Source organism: Sparus aurata, chromosome 4, assembly GCF_900880675.1.
Source record: "Sparus aurata chromosome 4, fSpaAur1.1, whole genome shotgun sequence".
Taxonomy (NCBI): Eukaryota; Metazoa; Chordata; class Actinopteri; order Spariformes; family Sparidae; genus Sparus; species Sparus aurata.
This window is the reverse complement of record NC_044190.1, coordinates 556,550-578,557: the sequence shown is the minus strand read 5'-3', so window position 1 is coordinate 578,557 and position 22,008 is coordinate 556,550. Positions and strand designations below refer to the sequence as shown.

Genomic DNA, 22,008 nt, shown 5'->3' with positions numbered 1-22,008 from the left:
TTCCTACTACTTACGTTAAATACATAATACAAGCAGCATAACTTTCCAACTTCTAGACTGATCGATTGATACTAAAGTGTGTTAAGTATAGTCACAGTCATGTGGTGGTAGTGTCGTTATTAGCTTATAAGCTAAGAAAAGCTTTACATCTGGCGTTTTGCATTTACACTTCAAAATTCATTTACGTTGTGTTAAATTGGTAATATTATCTTTCTGATCAAAGTGTGTGACTTGTGAAACTTGTGATTGTTATGGATCTTTTTTTCTGCAATAATAAAAACAAAATTCTCAATTTTCTCAATTTTTTTCTCCAAATTCTATTGGCTTTTTGCACATCTCTACTCAGAAATGTGATTCTGAAATGGATCTTCCGAAATTCAGTTAAACGCCTGAAATAAGTTCCATGGCTGACACAAGATATTTTCACATTTTGTTCTACAACATAACATATTCAAGAACATTTGTATGATTTAAAACTTGTTTTAAATGCTGACAAAACTAAAGTCATGCTGTTCTCTAATACAAAATCAAAACCGCAAAATCTGCCCTCAATCCTCTCTTCTCAGGGTTTAAAGTTTGAGTGTGTTTCCAATTACAGATATCTTGGTATATTAATTGATGAATCCCTCTCCTTCGCAAATCATATTCAGCAGCTGGTAAAAAGATTGAAACTAAAACTGGGTTTTCATTTTAGGATCAAATCCTGCCTTTCTTGTAAATCAAAAAAGAGAGTGGTTGCTTCCACTTTGATTTGTCTGTTCTGGACTGCGGTGATGTTGTGTATATATGCAAGCCTCGTCTCAAAGCTTACATGCTCTTGACACTGTATCATGGATTTCTGAGGTTCATCATTGGTTTTAAAGCACTGACTCATCACTGTACAGAGTATGAATTGGTTGGATGGTCCTCCATATCAATACGCAGACTGAGACACCTGCATATTCTCATTTACAAGGCAATCTTAGGTTTTCTTCTTTCTTACCTTTTGTCCTGCATTAACCGAAGTAATGCTGGGACGTACAATCTTCGGTCTCAAGATTTGTTCTTGCTGTCTGTCCCAAAAGTCAGAACTGATCTGGTAAAGAAAGCATTTAGGTTTGCTGCTCCCTCTGCCTGGAACAAGCTACAAAACACTTTGAAATAGAATGAGTTACTTATTGAACACTTTTAAGGGGAAATTGGATGACTTGGAGGCAGAAACATCTAGATGTTAAATAAAGGTTAAATAAATAAATAAAAATGTCAGTTAATACCTCCCCTTTGAATATAAAAGTATTTACGTGTCTTTAAAATATGGTGTTTGCTAACAAGTGGCTAAATGAGACTACAGATGTACAGATGTCGAGGGCATTAATGCTAATTATGCCAAACATAGACTCATCTTCTCACTACTTTGCGGACTTTAGTTGCAAACTAATCTAACTAACTTTCCAACTTCTAGACTGATCAATTGATACTCAAGTGTGTTAAGTATAGTCACACAGAGGTAAAATGATGATAATGCAACACTTTTTTTCACTTTATGAGCTATTATTACATTATGAGCTGTTATTACATCATAAGCAGTATCAATAAGGCTCTTAATGTAATAAGTTATTACATTATGCGCAAAGCCCTTATTACGTTATGCGTCCGTGATTTTATTACACTAGTGCAGTGCCCTTAGGAAATATGTATTCCTATAGAAAAGTGTGAGGTTAAGTAGCTTTTTCATGGATGGCCAAAAGAGGCTGTGTTTGAAGGTAGGATGTCAGGGATATTCAGGTTTGTTGTGAATTCCGATATTCCAGGCTATAATTGGCCGTTTTTGACTATTTTTGATTGTGCCATTATATTTCACCTTAAAAACTATTTAATTAGTGTCATAATTTTCAGCACAACCTCACGTGTGACTGTACAGTTATTTTTTTATTTTGACATACTGTATTAACACAATGGACCTAAAGTCACAAAAAAAACATAAAATCGGAGTAGAAAAAGTTAGATTTTTTTTACTGTGAAAACCACAAGTATGTTTAACAAACCATTTTTTATTACTTATAATGCAAATATAAATAGTTGTTTGCTAAATATGTGCATAAATTTAAAAAATGTACAAAGTTATATGTAACTATTTACATTTAAATGCAGGCAATGCTCAGGTCTGCCTGAGCTCCTTCCAGCTGAATGAAGAGCTGCACTGCCTGCTCCACATTCAGCAGTCTACTAATTGTTTTGACTCATTAAACAAAAAACCGACTCCACTACACACTAAACACACTACACCAAACACTACATAACACACTAACTATACACTCCAAACACACTAAATGTCACAAATCTCTCAACTTTCAATATCGCCGTCTCTATCGCTGTCTCTACACCAACTGTTGTTGCCTGTCATTCATCCGTCTCCGTCCCTCCCACAACTTCCCCCATTCCTCAACAATCAAACTTGCTGCTTGGACACTTATCATGACAAAAGCCCGTTTTTACCATTTCTTCCTGCACCAGACACAAAGCAAACGTGACGGCAATGTTCGCGAAAAAGCGTGGCGGACATTATTTACCCTAAGTTTGGTTTTGGACGTGCCCAGGGCTGGACTGGGACAAAAAATCGGCCCTGGTATTTTTGGCTTAGACCGGCCCCTCATAATTAGCGAGCACAACCGGGAAAAAAAAAAAAAAAACTTTTTGCCTTTAGGTTTATTAGAAATCTACAGTTTATTATTACTTTAGAAGTCTATCAAATAACCATTGTGGAAAGCAAATAAGTACATTTACTCAACACATAGTTGAGTAAAGGTATATTCTATTTCAAGCATAATGTGTCATCGGCATCCTAGATCTCAGAAGTTTAGCATCTATTGTTAACTCTACCACTTTTGTCTGCTATGTGTAGTTCAATTGATTATTTTATCCTTTTTATTGAAATCATCTATAATATGTATTTTCTGAATTTCCCTGATATAGCAGCTCAATTCTGATTCTTCAGGTTAAAAGGTGCTCCCTTTAAAAAGCTATAAAATTGTTATATCAGGCTAAAAACAGGGCTGCTTTATGAACTCATGCAAAGCAACTTGTCTTAAAAGCATTTGACAGATCTACTCTTGTTCTATGTGGGCAAACCTTTTGCTAATAATACTTTTATACTTTTTTTTACACTTACTTTAGTAATGCTTAACTTGCAAAGCTTTTACTAATCATTTAGCAGTTTTAAAATCTGTTTTTAAAACATGTTTAACCACAGCATAGAGGGTTGCTACAGATTCAAATTACTATGCAGCCTTTCAACACACCTTTAACCTAAATATCTAAAATGCTATGATGGAGCCTAATAGACACTTAATGCTCACCCGACACTTTTCAGCATTGACCGTTTGCTGTTTTATCAGAATAAGGTGCCGTGGCTGCCAGATTTTGAGAAGCATGCAATACCAATTAATATCGACACTAATCAATAGCCATTGCTCATCATTATCATGTAATTAGAGTTCTCAACGGGCCTGAAAATTATAGTCCGAACCCGAAACAGCGCTACACACCCGCATGAATTGTCTTTTAGTACATTTTGCAGCATCTACAGTGAGATTCTTCTCTTAGCACGCAACTTCTCCACACCCAATTTCTTTCTCTTTGGTTGTTCCATGTTGTCAGTCCTCGCGCTCAACACTTTGAAACTAGCAGAAGTTATAGGAGACAGCGCAGGGAGGGGTGGGGCCACCTTCGTACTATATCCTGATTGGCTCAGTTCACTGTCTATATTGAAGACGGACCAATGGGCTGCCCCCTCTAAATTGTGCACTTAGAAAAAAAAAAAGGAGGGCTGAGTGAGATTGGATTAGCCCAATGTCCTTCAAGAAAATCAACCAATGGGCCATCGCGGTCGATAAAAATGATTTATAATAAAACTTTTGGATTAAATTATGAAAGCCTGGCCCATAAATGTGCATCGGCCCACCGGGCATTGCCCGGTATGCCAGATGGCCAGTCCATGCCTGGACGTGCCGGTGCGTCCAGTCCGTCGACTTGGGAGGTGGGCCGTGTGGGTGTGCTAGCAGCTAGCTACACACGAACATCCACAGATTCCGATTCCACTTTGTTGTCCGCGCCTCTCCGGATCTCCTCAGACCCGAACAGACTCGGTCCGGACTCGTTTAGTCTCATTAATCCGCAACAGTCAGTTTAGATGCACAGAACAGAACGGGACCGAACCGCCGGCAGAATCCCGGTCCAGCTCGCGCAGCTGCAGGTATAAATCCGCTTGTTTCTTAAGGTATGTCGTGGAGTCGGGCTCTGCAGTGATTGGCTCTGGTGCGCACGTGGCTACGGTGTGCAGTGATTGGCTCTGGTGCGCACGTGACTGTGGTGGCTCCGGTGGACAATGCTCGCGGAATTTGTAAAGCATTTATGAAATAATTTATTAACACTATCATTGCAGTCCAAACAAATCCGACGTCGCACACCCTTGAACCATGCAGCAGCCATGTTGAAAGTCTAATGTCAGTCTGATCCTGATCTGCAGAGATATTTGAGGCACACATACACACATACATGCACACACACACACACACACACACACACACACACACACACACACACACACACACACATACACACAGACAGGTAGAGATTCCTTGCTTTTATTGAGAGATTATGAGCTGATTATTACATTACATTGAAATTATTAAATTTTGAGCCGTTATTACATCATGAGCCATTATTACATTATTAGTTGCTTCACGCCCACCAAAACATTTTGAGCTCATCCCTTAGGGGCAGATTACAGGCACACACTGCTGTGTGCATGAGTGAATGTGAAAAACCTTACACCCCCCTTGCACCCAGAGCATCAGTCGTATACCTGAATTTTGATATGTTTCAATTACTTTAATTTCATATGCAGAAGAAGAAGTTTTAATATCTTGTTATCTCCACATTTCTCCCAAAATTATCATGATCATGGAACTGTGATTACTTAAACATTATAATACCTATTGAAACTTTGAAATATACATCAATAGGTAAAATTTTAATTTATATTTTAATGTTCAAATAAAGTCTCTTTGTGAAAGTAAAACACAAATGCCTTTAGCATGTAGCTGAAAACCCAATTTGGAGAAATCTGGGGCTTATCATGGGTATGTGTTGCACAGATCTTTGAGGAACACAGCGGCCGATGTCATCAACTGCAGGGGATGAGGGCCAGAGTGGCCGGTTTTTGGGCGAAAAAGGTCAGAACTTGCAGATTGCCGCTTGCGGATATATTTTAATATGATTCTAAGGCAGTTGGATTTGACTGCGTTGGTTTAGCTTTTAAGCGGTTTACATGGACCTCAAAATCTGATCACTGTATATTCTCCTTTACCTCTTGTTGTGTCGAGCGATGCAGACAGTTTTGGTGTATCCAGATTTTTAGATATCTGTCTCTTGGGTTCCTGCCTCCAAGCCAGCAAATTGGGGGTTAAATCAGTTTGTGGTTTATGTTGAAAAGTTATTTTCAAACGTTTGCCAGTGGTTTATTTTTCTCTAAAACAATAATCTGGTTCTGGGTGACACAGCTTGTGTATATTTTCTGCTGAGAAGAATCGCCCCTATACAACTGCTGAAAGCCTGGAGTTTTGATTATCCTGATGAATGCAGTTATTTTTTGAAAGACATATTGATTCATGTCATAAGTCCATGCTGTGAAGTTGAACATGAACGATAAAATCCCTTCCATTGTATTTTGGTGGCGGTAAAAAGTCTAAAAAAAAACTCTATCTGCCTGGCTATATGAATAGAAGCAAAAAAATAGTCAAGTTTACCAATCATTTAAATTATGAAGTTTACTGGGAACCTTTGTATTCCAAAGTGAGCACCATTGGTGTAGATAAATAAAGGTGGCAGCATGCTCCCCCATGGTTGCAGACTAGATCCAGACTTCAGTACTCCTCTGCTTTGAACCTCTGAACTCTCTCTTAATCTTCAGAGGCTGCCTCTCTCCTTTATGGGAGTCCTGTCTCCTTGGTTGATCCAGACTAGTTCCTCTGCCCTCCTCAGACCCCCTCATCCTGCCACAGTTGACAGCACAGTTCCAAGTAGGCTGGTGACCCACCACCAGGTCCAAAGTGGGCAGGGAGAAGGTGCTGGTCACGTCTATGAAGCCTAAAGAGGATCTGAGAGAAGTACTGTCTGGAGGGAAGGTTTCATATCCTCCCCTCATACCTGAGCATCCTCCCCAGGACGCCTTCTCCCTCAGCCTCACCACCTGCCTGATCTTCTTCCAACCTAGGTGGTTGAGCTCCAGCAGATTGAGCAGTATACAGAAAACACCCACGCAGAACATAAAGAGCAGGAAAATGGTCTTCTCCGTGGGCCTGGAGATGTAGCAGTCCACTGGCTGGCTGCAGGGGGCCGAGTTACACAGGAAATGGACAGGTACTTGAAAGCCAAACAGCTTCCACTGCGCCAGGACAAAGCCAAGCTCCAAAACAGCCCGTAAACACACATGGAAGACATAACACTTAGACAGAACCCCACCAGACACCATATGGCCCTCTGCACTGCCCTCCCTGAAGGTACAAGCTTGCGTGTGACTCAAGGACACCATATTGTTAGGACCTCCCCTCTGGAGGCTGTGGGCAGGAATGCCCTCCAGCACTTCTGCCAGGCTGTGACCCACATGCTTATGAGAGTGGATGGAGCAGCTGTCTGAGTCACAGCTCTGATCGTACACTTCCCTTCCACCGCCTCTTCCCACATCTGGGCCTTCCTTCCCTAAGGTATCCCCTGGACCTTGCCCCTGCCTCTGGGTGATGCTGTGGGGCATCTTGGAGAGGTTGTGCCATGTGTAGATGATGAAACACAGTGATGGTGTGGAGACACTGATGATATGGAAAACCCAGAAGCGAGGTTGAGAAATGGGTGCGAATGCATCATAGCAGACGGTGGAGCATCCTGGCTGCAGCGTGTTGCACACAAACATCTCCTGCTCGTCAGTGTACACATCCTCAGTTGCCACAGCGACAATGAGCAGCCGGAAGATAACCATGACAGTGAGCCACAGGCGACCGATCATGGTAGAGTGCTGGTGGACAGCATCCAGGAGTCGTTTGAGCAGGGTCCACTCTGTCATGGTGGTCTGTGGTTTCCGGCTGTCTGCAGGACAGACAAGTTGCCTGGAGTAGTGCAGTCTGCTCTGGACCTCCTTGGACTTTGTGATATCTTACACTACTGTGAAGAAGACTTGAGCAGGCCACACCATCCCATCGATCTGCATTACCTTGTGTTCTTGAGTTTTTCCTAAATTCCCAAGAACGTCTCACTCTTTAATCAGAGGATTCTTCTAAAATCCGAGCACCTATCCTCCCTAGTTAAAGCCTGCAGTACATTTTCTCTCTGCCTTAGTATTCACCAGCTCTGCCTGCCTTGGGAGCCGTGGAGCCACTGAAAGAGAGAGCCATCCCATCCCTCATAGATAAGGATGTCCACTTGACATGAGTCATTTGGTGCACTCACTCGTGTCTTTAGGATCCATTTCAAACAGAGACATCACCCTTCCTTAACTGGAGGAGCTGCTGATAGTGCTGACTGATAGAACATTTTCCATAGATTAGTCCTCTGAAAGCTAATGGATTCTCCCTTTAATTGGAAAGGTACAGAAGAGCACATTTACTGTCAGATTCTGGATGTGCACTCAGTGTCGTTAAAATAAATCAAGAAGCTTCTGTCATAATACACAAGTGAGCAAAGTAATTAGTTAATAAGGTTTGGAATGTTGAAATAAGGCTTTAGTGTTCAGTCTATGCTTTTTCTGTTCTAGGGCTTGTTTTGACAGCTCCTCTTCAGCCACTTGCCTATTCTCTTATCTGTGTTTTAAAAAAAGACCCTTGGAAAGCCTGCTCGCATCAAGTCATTGTGTTCCCCAGATAAAACACTTAGTGATCCCTTTCCTTACTTCAAACAGTCCTGGCAGGCTCTATCTGAGTCCCTGAGGCAGAGCTAAGCCCACTTTGTCTATAAGATATAACCAGCACATTTTCTGTAATATAAAGGCTTTTCAACTTACATGGAATGCTTTAATTTTTAAAGCCTTCATATGCTTAAAATAAGGCACATGCTGGATCATCTAGCAATGTGCAAAACCCCATTTCTGATGGCTGAATCAGAGTGGCTGCAACCAGCAGGTTTTTAAACTTTTTGAGCAGACAATCTGACAATTGTACACAGTGATCGGAGGTTTGTATATAGAAATACTTCTCTAACTGCTTCCATTACAGTACAACACCGAAAAGGAACTGTCGGGCTGGAATTTAGTGTAAAACATTAAAAAAATTAACTAACATTGTCAACAGAGTTTAAAGAAACAACAGTGTTGATATTCTGTCAAAGACATCTATGTTCTGTGTTGCAGACATGTCTACTGAAGAAGTTAGCATGCTAACCAGCTAATGCCACTGTGTGCCTCCGGAGGTGATAGGTCTTATATAGCCCTCCGAGTTAAATATAAAACCTGGGATTGTGTAGCTTTTTCCTGAAGTATTGAGCTGTCTTTGTCTTTACTGATGTCAGAGTGGATCATTGATTACAGACCATTCTTATTCACAAAGCTGTTGACTCTGGTTCTACTTTAAAAGAATATTCTTTTCCTTTTGCCTCATTTTACCTACAGTTGTTTGTAGATTTAAAAATCATGCCTGAAATCATCACTCAGGGTTTTGGAAAGAGAGCCGGGAGGCAGTGGGATGCAGATATGATGGCATGCGTTAGACCTTTTAGTTTGGACCTTCAGAACAGCTATCAACACTTTGACTTTATAAATGATAGGACAAAACATTGTGCAAACCGCTCCAGTTGAAGCACATTCAACCCCTTCTCATTTTTACTCCTATAATAATAATAGTACTTGTATCTCTTAGGAGCAGGTGTTGCAGTATATTTATCAAGATCTTGATGGCGTACAGGACAGGCAAAGCATAAAGCACATTTGTTAGTTAATGTCTACACAACCTCCTACATTGCTTTTGTCTATCGATCCAGACTGAAGCACATGCTGGATTAACATCTTTTAATGGCTGTTACGGGACCTGATGAAGCGAAGGATTGATAGACTTGGGAGTGGCCCCTTGCTTCTGACCCTCACAGGATTAGAGAGGGCCCCACTCTCATCTAAAACAATGTAAATGGAGCAGGGGGGTTGAAGGTTCCGCTGATCAGAAATAGACCTTGACTATAGCCCAGACACAACGTCAGCAGACCCATACCAGAGGCTGCCAGAGGCACCGTCCAACAAGCCAGCACCCACCACCAGCCACACAGAGGACAGGAAGTACCTTTTCTTCTGTGCAACGTGATGGGGCCCTGTGTGCATATGTTTTTATCCAGCATGTCTGGGACTGCTGTCCTGTCACTGTCAAATAACTTATCCACCCTCAGTCTGCTTATGAAGGAATTCCTAGTGATGGGGGTTTCCTCTGGGCTTTGTCAGAAGCAGCACATAAAATCCTTCCCTTTCTCCTCTATACTAAGGAGTTATTTTTCAGCAGGACTTTCACCTGAGCTCACGTGTAGAAATGGAAAACAGACTATAAACATGAATGAAAGGGCATCCTTTAGAACACAGGCTTGGCACTCAGGGCTCTATCTTGCACTAAGCGCAATTGACTTTGTACACTGGCACTTGTATAATTCCTATTTTGCATTTGACACACATTGGAATTTTCCCTCCACAGACGCACGCAACAGACCCGGAAAAACCTAGTCTAAAGTCAGTGGCGCTTATTCAGATGCTATTTTAAGGGCGCATGCTTGGCCATAATGTAGCGTGTGCTCAAAGTGCATACACTTTGCTTCTCTCATCTACAAGGAAGCAGTTCCCATTTTTGCAAACCATACAAAAAAAAGTTGAAAAGATTTAAACAGAAGAACTAATTCTTTTTCCCTTTGATATGCGACGCGCCCGCCGTAGCCGTGAGGGTCCGGGAGTGGCAATGCGGGATGTGCTCCTAGTGGAGCGGGTGGATGGAGACGGAGTGGGAGGAGGAGGAAGGGGCACAACAGGAGCAGGTGATGCGTTTGGAGACTTGAGGCGATGCGCCTGAGAGGCTGCAGCAACATCGCCACCCGGTCAAGACGGGCATTAATATCTTGCTGCATCCCGGATAGTGCTGTCCGGTCTGACAATGCTGCCACGGCGTGTAGTGGGTCTGGATCCTCTGCACCTTGGTGTTTGCGCAGCTCCTTCCTCAGCTGGCCCTTGCGCACTGCTCGGCCCGTGCGCACTGCTCCTGAGGCCCGGTGCGATGTCCTGGGGATGCCAGACGTAGAAACAATTGTGGCAATTTCCTCCCACGCCCTTTTAACCAAAGCTAATTTGGATGGGTTTCTCCTATCCCCATACAATGCTGTGGTTTCTGGGCTTTTCTTCTTTAAGGTGTCGGCGTGTAGTTTGATAATAAAGGAGTCTGCGGAGGCAAGGCGGGTGGAATGAAGAAGCAATCTTTATTGAAACAGAATTTAGCGCCTTGAGTCCGGGTCAGAAGCGGCCGTGTTCTGATATTATCAAATCTGTGGACAAAACAATACCAAAATGCTCTGCCCTCTGCTCCCTCAAAACCTCAGCCTTTGCTCTTAGGAGGTTGTCCAAGTGCCACCACCCATCTCTACTAGTAGGGGCCTTCTTAAAGTCCCTTGGGCTGTACCTGCCTACTCCTAATTGGTCACTGTGGTGGGTTGAGGGTCCATCTATCCAATCAACATGAAAAGGAGGTGGTTTATCTCCCTGCTCATCTCCCATAAATGGCTAAATCTGTTACTGTTCCTCCTTTGGTCTTGTACTCCAAAATTACCTAAATAATCTCTCTATCCTTTTCTGGAGATGTACACATTTAGATATCTTCCTCCACCAGACATAGGAGTCAGGCTCTGTTTTAGTCCCTATAGTGGCCTTGTCTCCTGCTAACCTTTGACCCACACACAGCTGAATGCTGCCTCCAAGGTCCCTTGGAGCTGTGAGCCCCGTATTGTCTACATTCCTTAGCTTACACAAGGAGGAGCAGGTTAAATTTAAACTGAGTTGAATTAAAGGCCAGAATGTGTTGCAGTCCAGATACCTCAATGCCACTTCTCGGTCTTTTACGGCCCTGACGAGAGTGTCGGTCTCCTCGGCTGTGAACCGCTCCTGGTGTGCGCCTGGCAAATCCGCCATTATAATAGCAATCCGCCATGGAACAAGTGCGCCTGCTTTTAAAGGGAATGTGAGATGACTCTCTGATTGGTTTATTGCACGTTACGCTCAAACCACACCTATAAGTAATGTAGCTACTTCAGACCAACCAATTTTAGATTTGCGTTGGGCGCAAGAGTCATTTATCCTGCCGGCATAATAGCAACAGCACCTGAGATCCGCCCACAAAGCTACTTGAGTTTTGTGTTTGATACTTGCGTTTCAGATCGTTAAGATAGAGCCCTAAATCTGCTTCACACTCCTAACAGACGTACAAGGTACATGGTTCATTTATGTATATGTCCCTTTCTGCTGCTCGCAAAACAAAAATATATATATATATATTAGTGTTGGGAAAGTTCAATTTCTACATGAACTAGTTCAAAGTTCAGTTCACAAATGTTAAAATGAACTAGTTCAGTTCATAGTTCATAATTCAAAATTTTGAACTAAGTTCACAGTTCCATAAATGAACTAGTTCATAGTTCTTTTTTTTTCAATATGTTGCTGCAAGCTATTATTTTTCTAAATTATTGCCACAGCCCATATAGAACCACAGACAGCAATTGTTCTATCAGTTTTAACACTGAAACTGCAGCTCTCCCACAATATACTGCAAAACCAGGTGGTCCAGCTGCGGCTGGGAGATGAAGACAGTGGAGCCACTACTGTACACCGTTAATGTGATTTGGGTTGTAGAGGATCTGTTTTGGCTTGCCGTTGCCGTGTCTTTTCATTTTTCATTCACTCGCACAGACCTTGAAAGGCTAGCCGGGTGCTTTAGTTCAATGTGCCATTTCAGGTTCGCTGTTGATGTTTTTGATGTACAGAGTTGCTTCTTGAAACCCGGCGGGCAAAGTTTGCACAAAAAGGTCAGATTTTTCCCACCTGGATCATCACTGACCTTTTCATAAAATAGTTTTAAGTAATCATACATATCATCATCAATCATAGATGGTGTATTAATTATGGAGGCACAGTCTGAGGTAGTGCTGCTGCCTTCATTTGTTTTTGCCTCCATGCTTCACATGTTGATGATGCATGCTGTGGTGCGACTCTGTGGTGGCTGGTATTGTGTTATGTCCGTCCAGGACGAATTAATCTGTGATCGTTTGGTAATGCCTCACTGCATGTTTGGTATGCAGCTGTTTCTGTCTGAACTAGTTAAGTTTCGTTTTGACCGAAAGTAAAGCGAGTTGCACAAATCTCTCGCCCAGCGTCCTTTTAATACACAACAGCCAGATTGGGAGTTTTTTCGCTACCTGTTCACAGTGTGTTTTAGCCGGTTTTCGCCTGGAAGGCTCGGTGGAAATCTGGCAGTGTCTTGAAATACATACGTTCAGTTCACGTTCGCCCAACACTGTAGCTCAGGGATGCCCTTACACAGATATATATGTGTGTGTGTGTATATATATATATATATATATATATATATATATATATATATATATATATATATATATATATATATATATATATATATATATATATATATATATATATATATATATATATATATATATATATATATATATATATATATATATATATATATATATATAGTGTGTGTGTGTGTAAGGGCATCCCTGAGCTCCTTAATTGTATAGACATCCCGAAAGTGAAATAATGATGTGGCAGGCTAGTCCATTTTGTCAAAATTCAATTTCTGCAACTCAAAATACTTCTCAATATCTTGTGTGGCCCCCACGTGCTTGTATGCATGCTTGACAACGTCGCAGCATGTTCCTAATGAGACGACTGATGGTGTCTTGTGGGATGTCCTCCCAGATCTGTGTAAGGGCATCCCTGAGCTCCTGTAAAGTCTGAGGCTTAATTGTATAGACACCCCGAAAGTGAAATAATGATGTGGCAGGCTTGAATTTTGTCAAAATTCAATTTCTGCAACTCTAAATGCTTCTCAATATCTTGTGTGGCCCCCACGTGCTTGTATGCATGCTTGAAAACGTCACAGCATGCTCCTAATGAGACGACTGATGGTGTCTTGTGGGATGTCCTCCCAGATCTGTGTAAGGGCATCCCTGAGCTCCTGTAAAGTCTGAGGAGCAACCTGGCGGCGCCTGATGGACCGAAACTAAATGTCCCAGAGGTGTTCTATCGGGTTTAAGTCAGGTGATCATGAGGGCCGTTCAGTTTTGTCAATTCCTTCATCCTCCAGGTACTGCCTGCATACTCTTGCCACATGAGGCCGAGCATTGTCTTGCATCAGGAGGAACCCAGGACCTACTGCACCAGCGTAGGGTCTGACAATGGGTTCAAGGATTTTATCCCGATACCTAATGGCAGTCAGACTGCCATTTTCTAGCCAGTAGAGGTCTGTGCGTCCCTCCATGGGTATGCCTCCCCAGCAGTGTTGTTTTGTCAACGATGACGATGACAAAAGTATTTCGTTGACGCCCCTTTTTTTCATGACGATAACGAGACGATGACGAGATAAACATGCCTCTTTGATGACTAAAACATGACGAGATGTGTGTGAGTTTTCGTTGACGAGACAAGAATGGACATACATGTTAGTGGGTGGTCTGTCAGACGTTCAAAATGCATTACATTTCTACTGTCTTCGTTGTCCGCTTGTTGTTGTAGCAGCAAGCTGGGAACGGTTAAAAGCCCCCCGCTAAGAACCCAGTTCTAAACTCCAATGGGGTGCAATGTAAAGCTCTTATTTTGAAGACAAATTCATTGTCGCTGTTCACTGCCCAACTTTGAGCTTCACGTCACGTCACATGTTTACGCCTACCCCCACATATATGGACGTATTTTAAATATGATCCATAAGTATTGGAAAGTGCTGTTGGACAGAGACCTTTTATCTCCATATTTCAATTTTTCAACTTTTTTTCCAACATATTTCAACTGTTTTTTTTCATGAATTGAGCTTCATCATACAAGAGTGTCACACATAAGTTGTGAAAATAGCAGATCTACAAGTTTAACACATTGCAACACATTGTGAGCTTGTAGAGCTTGTGTACTTATTGACCTAAATTAATTTGTTAAAAGACTATACTTCTTTTGTTTTTTAACAAATACTGACTAAAACTAGACTAAAACCTGTTTTAGTCTAGTTTTCGTCGAGTAGAATTGGACTAAAACTATAACATATAGAAATGACTAAAATTTGACTAAAACTAAAAAGCATTTTAGTCCAAAAGACTAAGACTAAGACTAAATCTAAAATGGCTGCCAAAAACAACACTGCTCCCCAGACCATCACTGACCCACCACCAAACCTGTCATTCTGAACGATGTTGCAGGCAGCATAGCGTTCTCCTTGTCTTCTCCAGACTCTTTCACGTCCATGACATGTGCTCAGGGTGAATCTGCTCTCATCTGTGAAAAGTACAGGGCACCAGCGGCGGACTTGCCAATTCTGGTGTTCTCTAGCAAATGCCAATCGAGCTCCTTGGTGCTGGGCGGTGAGCACAGGGCCCACTACAGGACGTTGCGCCCTCAGGCCACCCTCATGAAGTATGTTTCTGATTGTTTGGGCAGAGACATTCACACCAGTGGCCTGCTGGAGGTCATTCTGTGGCAGTGCTCAACCTGTTCCTCCTTGCCCAAAGGAGTAGATATCGGTCCTGCTGATGGGTTGAGGACCTTCTACAGCCCTGTCCAGCTCTCATAGAGTAACTGCCTGTCTCCTGAAATCTCCTCTATGTTCTGGAGCTTGTGCTGGAAAACACATTAAATCTCCTTGTGATGGCATGTGTGGATGTGCCATCCTGGAGGACTTGGACAACCTGTGCGATTCCTTAACCCTACAGAAGTAGGGTTAAGGAATCGCCTTATACTGCCAGTAGTGATAATGACTCTAGCCAAAACCAGTACTAGTGGAAAACCAGCCAAAAAAGATCCAAGAGGGAGAAACTTGAAATGACCTCCACATGCAAAACCAGTCCTGTTTTGGGGGTTTTCTCATTGTTGCCACTCTACTGCCCCTGTTGTTAATTCCATCCACACCAATACAGCTGAAACTGATTAACAACGCCCTCTGCTGCTTAACCGCCCAAACTTGAAAATGGCATGGATCACTCATAAAGGATGCAAAGGGACAACTCAATCTTCTTGTCTGTTTTATTTTCAGTCTTCATCCAAATATTTGCTTGATCATGCACTATATCTCAGGTAGATTCGGATAGACGGATAGATAGGTTGATAACCTTAAATGAAACAGAAAAGTACAAAAAATGCAATTATTTTCCACATAATGCGATTATGCAACAAAATCACTTCTTTTAATAATTAAAGATTAAAGTTTTACTTAATTCTCTCATTCAAACCAAATCACTTATTTAAATAAATTACACATTCAAAAATTTCTACTAATTTAACTAATTCTAAACTAGACTCAAGTTATCATTTACTAGAGTTAATGAAGTAACAAAGTAAACCATAGATTAAGCAAATTAGACTGATGATATGACTAAACATTTTTAATATTCTTAACATTACATTAACAAACTCAAAAACTTTTCCCATGGGTGGTTATATTTAATGAATGAATGACGTTTGGTGTTTTTGTTTTTTTTTCCTATTCCGTCAGCGGGGCGCCGGTTTAATTACTCCGGCGGAAACTGGAAGTGAAACTTAGCGTTCTGACCCTAATAAAATGCATCTTCCTGAGTTTTAACTAAACACCTCTCCCTTGAGCTCCTGGTTCTTGAACCCAAGGAGGTCATACCATCCTTACCGACTTTATGTTATGGTATGGGGAGGGCCGACTCCTCCTCTGGTGGATCTGGAGTTTTTGACTGTTTCCCTGCTGGTCCAGAGATTCCATAATTTGAAGTCCTGGCCTTGTTTTGCTCTTCTACAGGAAGCACAACAACTAGACGTCTGACATCTCTGTACAGGATCGTAGCAGGGATATTAGTTGAAAGTTTTCTGTATATGTTTGTAGCGCTTTCTCTTGCAGAGTTCACCATTGAAACTGCGTAGCTTGGGAATGTTCTGATTTTCACATCCCTGATGATGCCCTTCTTGTCACTGCTGACACTGACAACCCTGGTGTAGGAGATACACTACTTGATAATAACGGTAATTAATCACTGGCGATTAATAACACACTCGTAAATCTAACTGCACAAGTTTGGCGGGGACAGTTGGAATCAGTTTATCCAATTTATTCAGTTTCAAAATCTATATCCAACCTCCTATTCTGAAGTAGTGATTTCTTTACATGGGTCCATCGATTTTCCACATCAAATTAAACTTGCACAGACAACGACATACGGTTATATATGTTTATTGACTAAATAATACAGAGTAAATAAAATGAAATGATAATTTAAACAAGTGACAACAAATAACAAAGTGTGGAGACTGTAAAGGGTAAAATATTGAGATTAGGTGATTTCTGAACGATTGTGGATTTGCAGAACAGATAGTTGATTTAAAGTATTACGGGAGTAATTTTTACACTAACAGAACCCTATTCAAAATTCTCTTTGAGCTTATGAGATGAAAATCAAAGCTTACAGATAACAAATCTGATCTCATGAATGTGAATCCAGCCGTTGCAGAAGTTCAGCCTACTTTGTTTGTAGATTGACGAAGTCCAAGGAGTTGGTCTCCTCTGATCGTTTCTCAGCTTGTCTGCTTGCAGCAGCGTTCCAACAGCCAGAGGATGACATTGCATCATGTCTCTGATGACGAAACTCCCAATTCACAGGCCCAGCAAAGCTTTTGCTTGAGTGCGCTGGGGGCGATAGGTCGTGGTTAGATGACAATTTCTCTGTTAAGCTGGAGATGTTAGCTCGGCTTCTTGAGCAGTAAAACACTGCACCGGCTTTCTTAATACTGATCAATGTCTTATTCAGGATTTCTTAGAGCGTTATTTCTTCAGCTTCGATTATGAACTGATTTAACTTCTTGTCTAAAAATAACTGGAGGATGAAACGCAGGCCGGTCGAAACCTCCTTCATCACTAAATACAAGACAAAGAAAAAGGTAACTTCTTCTGAGTCTGCAATGATACTTTAACGATATATAAAAGAAGACAAAAAGAAATGAGTTTCATTCTTGTGCGAGCTTTCAAAATAAAAGCAAAGAGAGAATACCTCAAAAACCGCGAGTTATCACTTTGAAGAAAAATTCAACACGTGGTTCAAATCTGTGGAGATTGCTAGTCTTGGAGCGTGTCGCAAAAACGAAGTAAAGTACTGAAATCAAAAGTGGAAAAGAAGAGTAAAAGTTTCAAAAATGAAAAAGAGTTAAGGGTAAGAGTTAAGAGAGCGAGGAGAACGTAGTCTGCTGTTTTTATATTTTAGACTGAAGGCTTAACCGAAGGGCGGGCTAACAGCGTCACTTCCTCTGGTGACATCCCAGCTTATATCACAGGATTTTATTAAACTATTCTTAACATCTTGAAAGTTTTTTAAAAAATCGCGATTCACTGTTCACAGAAATCCACCATGGTTTAACAAACATTGTTTACATGTTTTAAAATGACATAACCGAAATCACTTAATAGGAAAAAGGAAAAATTACTTGTTAGGATATATCAAACACACACACAGACATATGTAGCAGCAGCACTGATGGCTTATACATATTTCGTATAGTGCTAGCTTAATCCTTAGTACAAAAATATATGTCAGAGGTAGATAATTATATATTATAGACATGTATTATAACATAAGTTTTTTTTTAGAAAGTTCTCTTCCAACTATCCCGGAACTTACCAAAAGGTGGCACTGTGGTTACACTAAACATTAAGACACATTAAACCAGAATTTGAGACCTTCTCATGCTGGTTAAGAATATGTAATTTTGGAAAAGATGAAATCCTAGTTTGATATTCGTCCAGGATTAACTTGAAATTAGGTCTTACTGGCTCCTGCTGTAGAATGGGAATGCAAATGGTTTTTAAACACAAAAAAAAGTAAATGTACACTTTGACAAGTAGAAGCGAATGCCAGATGTGTGTTGTTATCTCTTGCAGGGGAGTCTGTCAGAACAAAAGAAGGGACGACACGATCCAGTGACCACTCGTTCCTAATTTACAATAAACTGGGCACTCAATTATCAGCACCCTTTTTGTAGAAAAACAGTTGTTATTTGCTCCAGATGCAGAGTTCCGGGATCCCAGAGTGTTGAGTGTCTATGACCTGGGGAAGGAAGCTTTCACAGTCATAAGAGGGGGGTGGAGAAGTGAATGGTGACTCCATTCGTAAGACCAGCAGACAGGCTCTTCCTGCAGACACAGTTTTATGGCTATTCGAAATGTTCTCATCTTCTTGCTGGGGCAAAAGGTGACAGAGGGGGGCCTTCTAGGCCCCTCTAATGGGGGAACATGGCAGTGGGTGAAAGTTGAATCATACAGGAAAAACAGGCCTTTGGATAGAGGTGAATAAAAACAGGACATGTTCCTACACTGGCAAGTTTGTACTGACCCCATAAGTCATTCTAGTCTGCCAGCCAGATGATGTATCCAACAGCCACATTCCTTTCTTTTGTGTGCCACTTGCTTCTAACAAACAAATTTGGTCCAGCCAGCTGACTCCATTTCCTCCAGAATTTATCAGCTTCTGCCTGGATAACTCTTAACCTCTTGTATGAATAGCCTTCAAACTCAAAGCTTCCTGGGTCTCCTTTTGGTCCAGCCCTGCCTAGCAGTAGAGAATTTGGGCTGAATTTGGCGTCTATGGGTCTGACATTGGCCAGGTTGGAGGCCATGTAGGGAAATGTTGAAATCCTCCCCATGTGAAGACGCAATCTTCTCCCAAGTTCTGCAGGGCTCTTTTCACTATCCGGACCGCTGTTTCAGCGTCCCATTTCTGTGAGGTGAGTCTGCTGGATGGACCTTCCAGCTCCATTCTGTCCCATGTTTGGCAGCCTCATTCTCGAGTTCTGATTTTTCCAACCTATCCAGAAATTGATAAAGCTCCTTTAGGGCAGGTTTAGCTCACACAAAGTTTTTTCAAAGGTCTGACCACAGCTTTCTGTGATGTCCTCTCAATGATGTGAACCTCTGGTAGGCAAGTAGGAAACCTTCAGCTGACTGGTCACTAACAACATCTGTGTATATAGCTCTTGATGCCATGCAGCAGAAGACAATTCCCCATACCTTTAGCCTTACTTTCTTCCTGACTTCATCCTTCACTTATACTACTGTAGTGAACTTAAGGGGTCTGGCTGGTTTTGTCCGCTCAAGTAGAAGTTCAGCCATGACTTCACTGCATGTGACACAGCTGTCCACAACTTTTTTAGCCAATTTCTGTCCATTCACCACCCAGGCCTTCTTTCTCAGCTGGTGTGAGGTTTCTGTGGAAGGTGACTTGGCCAAGACGCACATACTTACAAAACTTACACTGGCTCCCTGTCCCACATCGAATCAACTTCAAGCTCCTCCTCCTCACCCACAAAGCCCTCCATAACCAGGCCCCTTCCTACCTCACAGACTTGCTCCACCACCACACTCCCTCCCGCAACCTCTGATCATCCGATGCAAACCTCCTCTCACACCCACTCAGGACCAAGCACCGCACCTGGGACGACAGAGCCTTCTCCATAGCCGCCCCCTCCCTCTGGAACGCCCTCCCCAAACACATCCGTGACTGTTCTCACCCATCCACCTTCAAATCACTACTCAAGACCCACCTTTTTAAATCTGCTTTTAACCTGCAACAATGGCCGTTTTTCTCTGTGCCCCCCATCAGTTTTCGTAATCACTAACACACATAGTTATTTGCACATTGTTTGTTTGTCCCCCTATGTACTTTTCATTTATTTCTCTTTCTTTCTCTTTGCACTGAGCTCTTATGTACTTTTCCTCTGTATTTGGTTTTATGTAAAGCGTCTTTGAGAGCTGTAAAAGCGCTGTATAAATAAAATGTATTATACTCTTCAAACAGCTTGATTGCTTACTCCCTGAGGCTATCAGAAAGCAGTTTGTCCCAAGTGTCTCGGGTCAGACTTCCTCCTCCAGCCTCCTGGAATGCTCTCCTGACGAGTATGGCTCCCTTCTGTTTAACAGATGTGACCAGGGTCATAGAGGCCAGCTACTTGGCTCAGTAGTTCTCTTCTGGTTTGTGGATTAGGAATCTTTTCTCTTACGTCTCCCTCCTGGAGGTCTTGGCCTACTCTCATCTTCATTCTCCTCCTTGAGATGTTAATCAAGGTCATCACATAAAGCTTGTCTTCTTTTACCAGGTAACTGACACCCAGAGCTTTATTTTCTTCTTTCCTCATTTGGTTTGGGAGTACAAAGACTCTTCCTTTGATGTTCCTGGCATGAGTTCTTCTGACACAACCTTCTACTTCCCACTTTATCCTGACCAAACCCATGGTTTGAGGAAAAACCCACCAGCCTTCAGGATTTCCTCCACCTTCCTTGTGCTCTCATCCAACCGTTGTAGGTCATTGTGGGAGGTCAGGATGTCATCCACGTAGCTATCCTCCTCTAGGATTCTTCGCTCCTCGACTAAGTGGGTAAACATGGGTAACTTTGCTGTCTCTCGCATAGCCAGTTGTGCAATGCACCCTGCTGGTCGATCACCATTATTGACTCGAGTGATAGCATATTCACCAATTTCCTCATCTTGGGTGTCTCTCCACAGGAATCTGTGGAGGTGCATCTCATGATCTTCCAGCCATGAAGAATTGTATGTCTTTGTGATGTCACCCAGAGCTACATGCACTCCCTTCCTGAACTGCAGAGTAGAACTGCTCGAATTAGATTGAGCACATCTAGCCCTTTTAACAGGAGATTGTTCATGCTCTGTCCTTTAAACTTTTGGCTGCTGTTTTATACAAGGCGTACTGGTGTTGTCACAGAGTGGGGGTTTGGTGCTACTAAGTGGCTCACATACCACACAGGTCCTTTCCAGCTGTTTATCACGTCTTTGGTTCCCTCTTAAGCCGTTTCTCTGTCCTCAGGAAAAGTGGCCTCCACTGCACTTGTTGGGAAGAGAGGTTAGAACCTCAATCCAGGGATACTTAGAGTCCCAGTGTGGAGCATTGCTGTGGGCATCCGCTTTCACATAGATGAGGCCTTGCTTTATGATTTCAAGCTCTCGCTCTTCACTCAGTGTCATCTCCTTTCCTCCTGGTTGACAATTCCCGCAGCGACATCCTCCACACTTTGGTTCACAGGCTGCTCCAATGCTGTCCCATTTCCACCATTTCAGGAACTCTTTTCCAGCTACTGTACCCTTAGTCTCGGCCCTGATGGTCTCTTCATAATTCACTGTAGTAGCTGTTCTCACGGAGCGAGCAAAGTGTGTTTCGGACTTATGTGCTGTCATGTCCACCTCCTCAAAGAGATCTGTATGAGCTCCACCTACAGTTTTTTCCCAGTGGGCCTTCCCACAGGACAAGGTCCCCAACAACCTTGACTCTCTGCGGGGCAAGTTGTCCTTCTCTGTGGCTGATAAGTAGCTCAATGTTCTCTGGTCTTTTTAAATCTTCCAGTTTGGTTTCTGGGAAGAATTTACTCAGTTGTTCAGGTTTGACAGATCTGTGTACTTTGGCTATTTCATTTAGGCTATAGCAGACAAGTCCATGAGCTCTTTCTGTGTCTCTGGGTGTTTTAACTCTGACTTTGAGTAAGTATCTTCTGGTGTTAATGTGATACACCTTAATGTGAGGATATTAAGTAAATTTTTGTTTATTCCTGGTCTTATGTACATGAGTGTATCATTTTACACATTACTTTATTAATGCTTGATGTAATTTCAAATCTTATTGTGAAAAACAATGTTAATGTGGGAGGAACAAAAGAAAGTGGAACCAAAGTGCGGGTATCGGTGCACCGCGGTGCCCAAGGTGAGCGACTCCTCCCTCTTTCCTCAGACCGAAGC

General features: G+C 42.2%; 1 protein-coding gene across 1 annotated transcript; it reads right to left on the bottom strand.

The window, feature by feature from the left end:
* Positions 1–5,890: 5,890 nt before the first annotated feature.
* LOC115580324 (gap junction delta-2 protein) lies at positions 5,891–7,096 on the bottom strand. Its single transcript, XM_075488171.1, has 3 exons — positions 6,768–7,096; positions 6,605–6,701; positions 5,891–6,529 (listed from the first exon to the last, which is right to left on the bottom strand). Exons 1-3 carry the CDS (start codon positions 7,094–7,096, stop codon positions 5,891–5,893), a joined length of 1,065 nt encoding a protein of 354 aa, XP_075344286.1.
* Between the last annotated feature and the right edge of the window lie 14,912 nt (positions 7,097–22,008).

Excerpts from the sequence above, each read along its gene's own strand:
- LOC115580324 (XM_075488171.1), bottom strand. The coding sequence starts at position 7,096 with ATGACAGAGTGGACCCTGCTCAAACGACTCCTGGATGCTGTCCACCAG. Across the intron at positions 6,702-6,767 it reads CCCCACAGCATCACCCAGAG|GGAAGTGTACGATCAGAGCT; the intron begins GCAGGGGCAAGG and ends AGGCGGTGGAAG. Across the intron at positions 6,530-6,604 it reads AAGTGCTGGAGGGCATTCCT|GGCAGTGCAGAGGGCCATAT; the intron begins GCCCACAGCCTC and ends ACCTTCAGGGAG.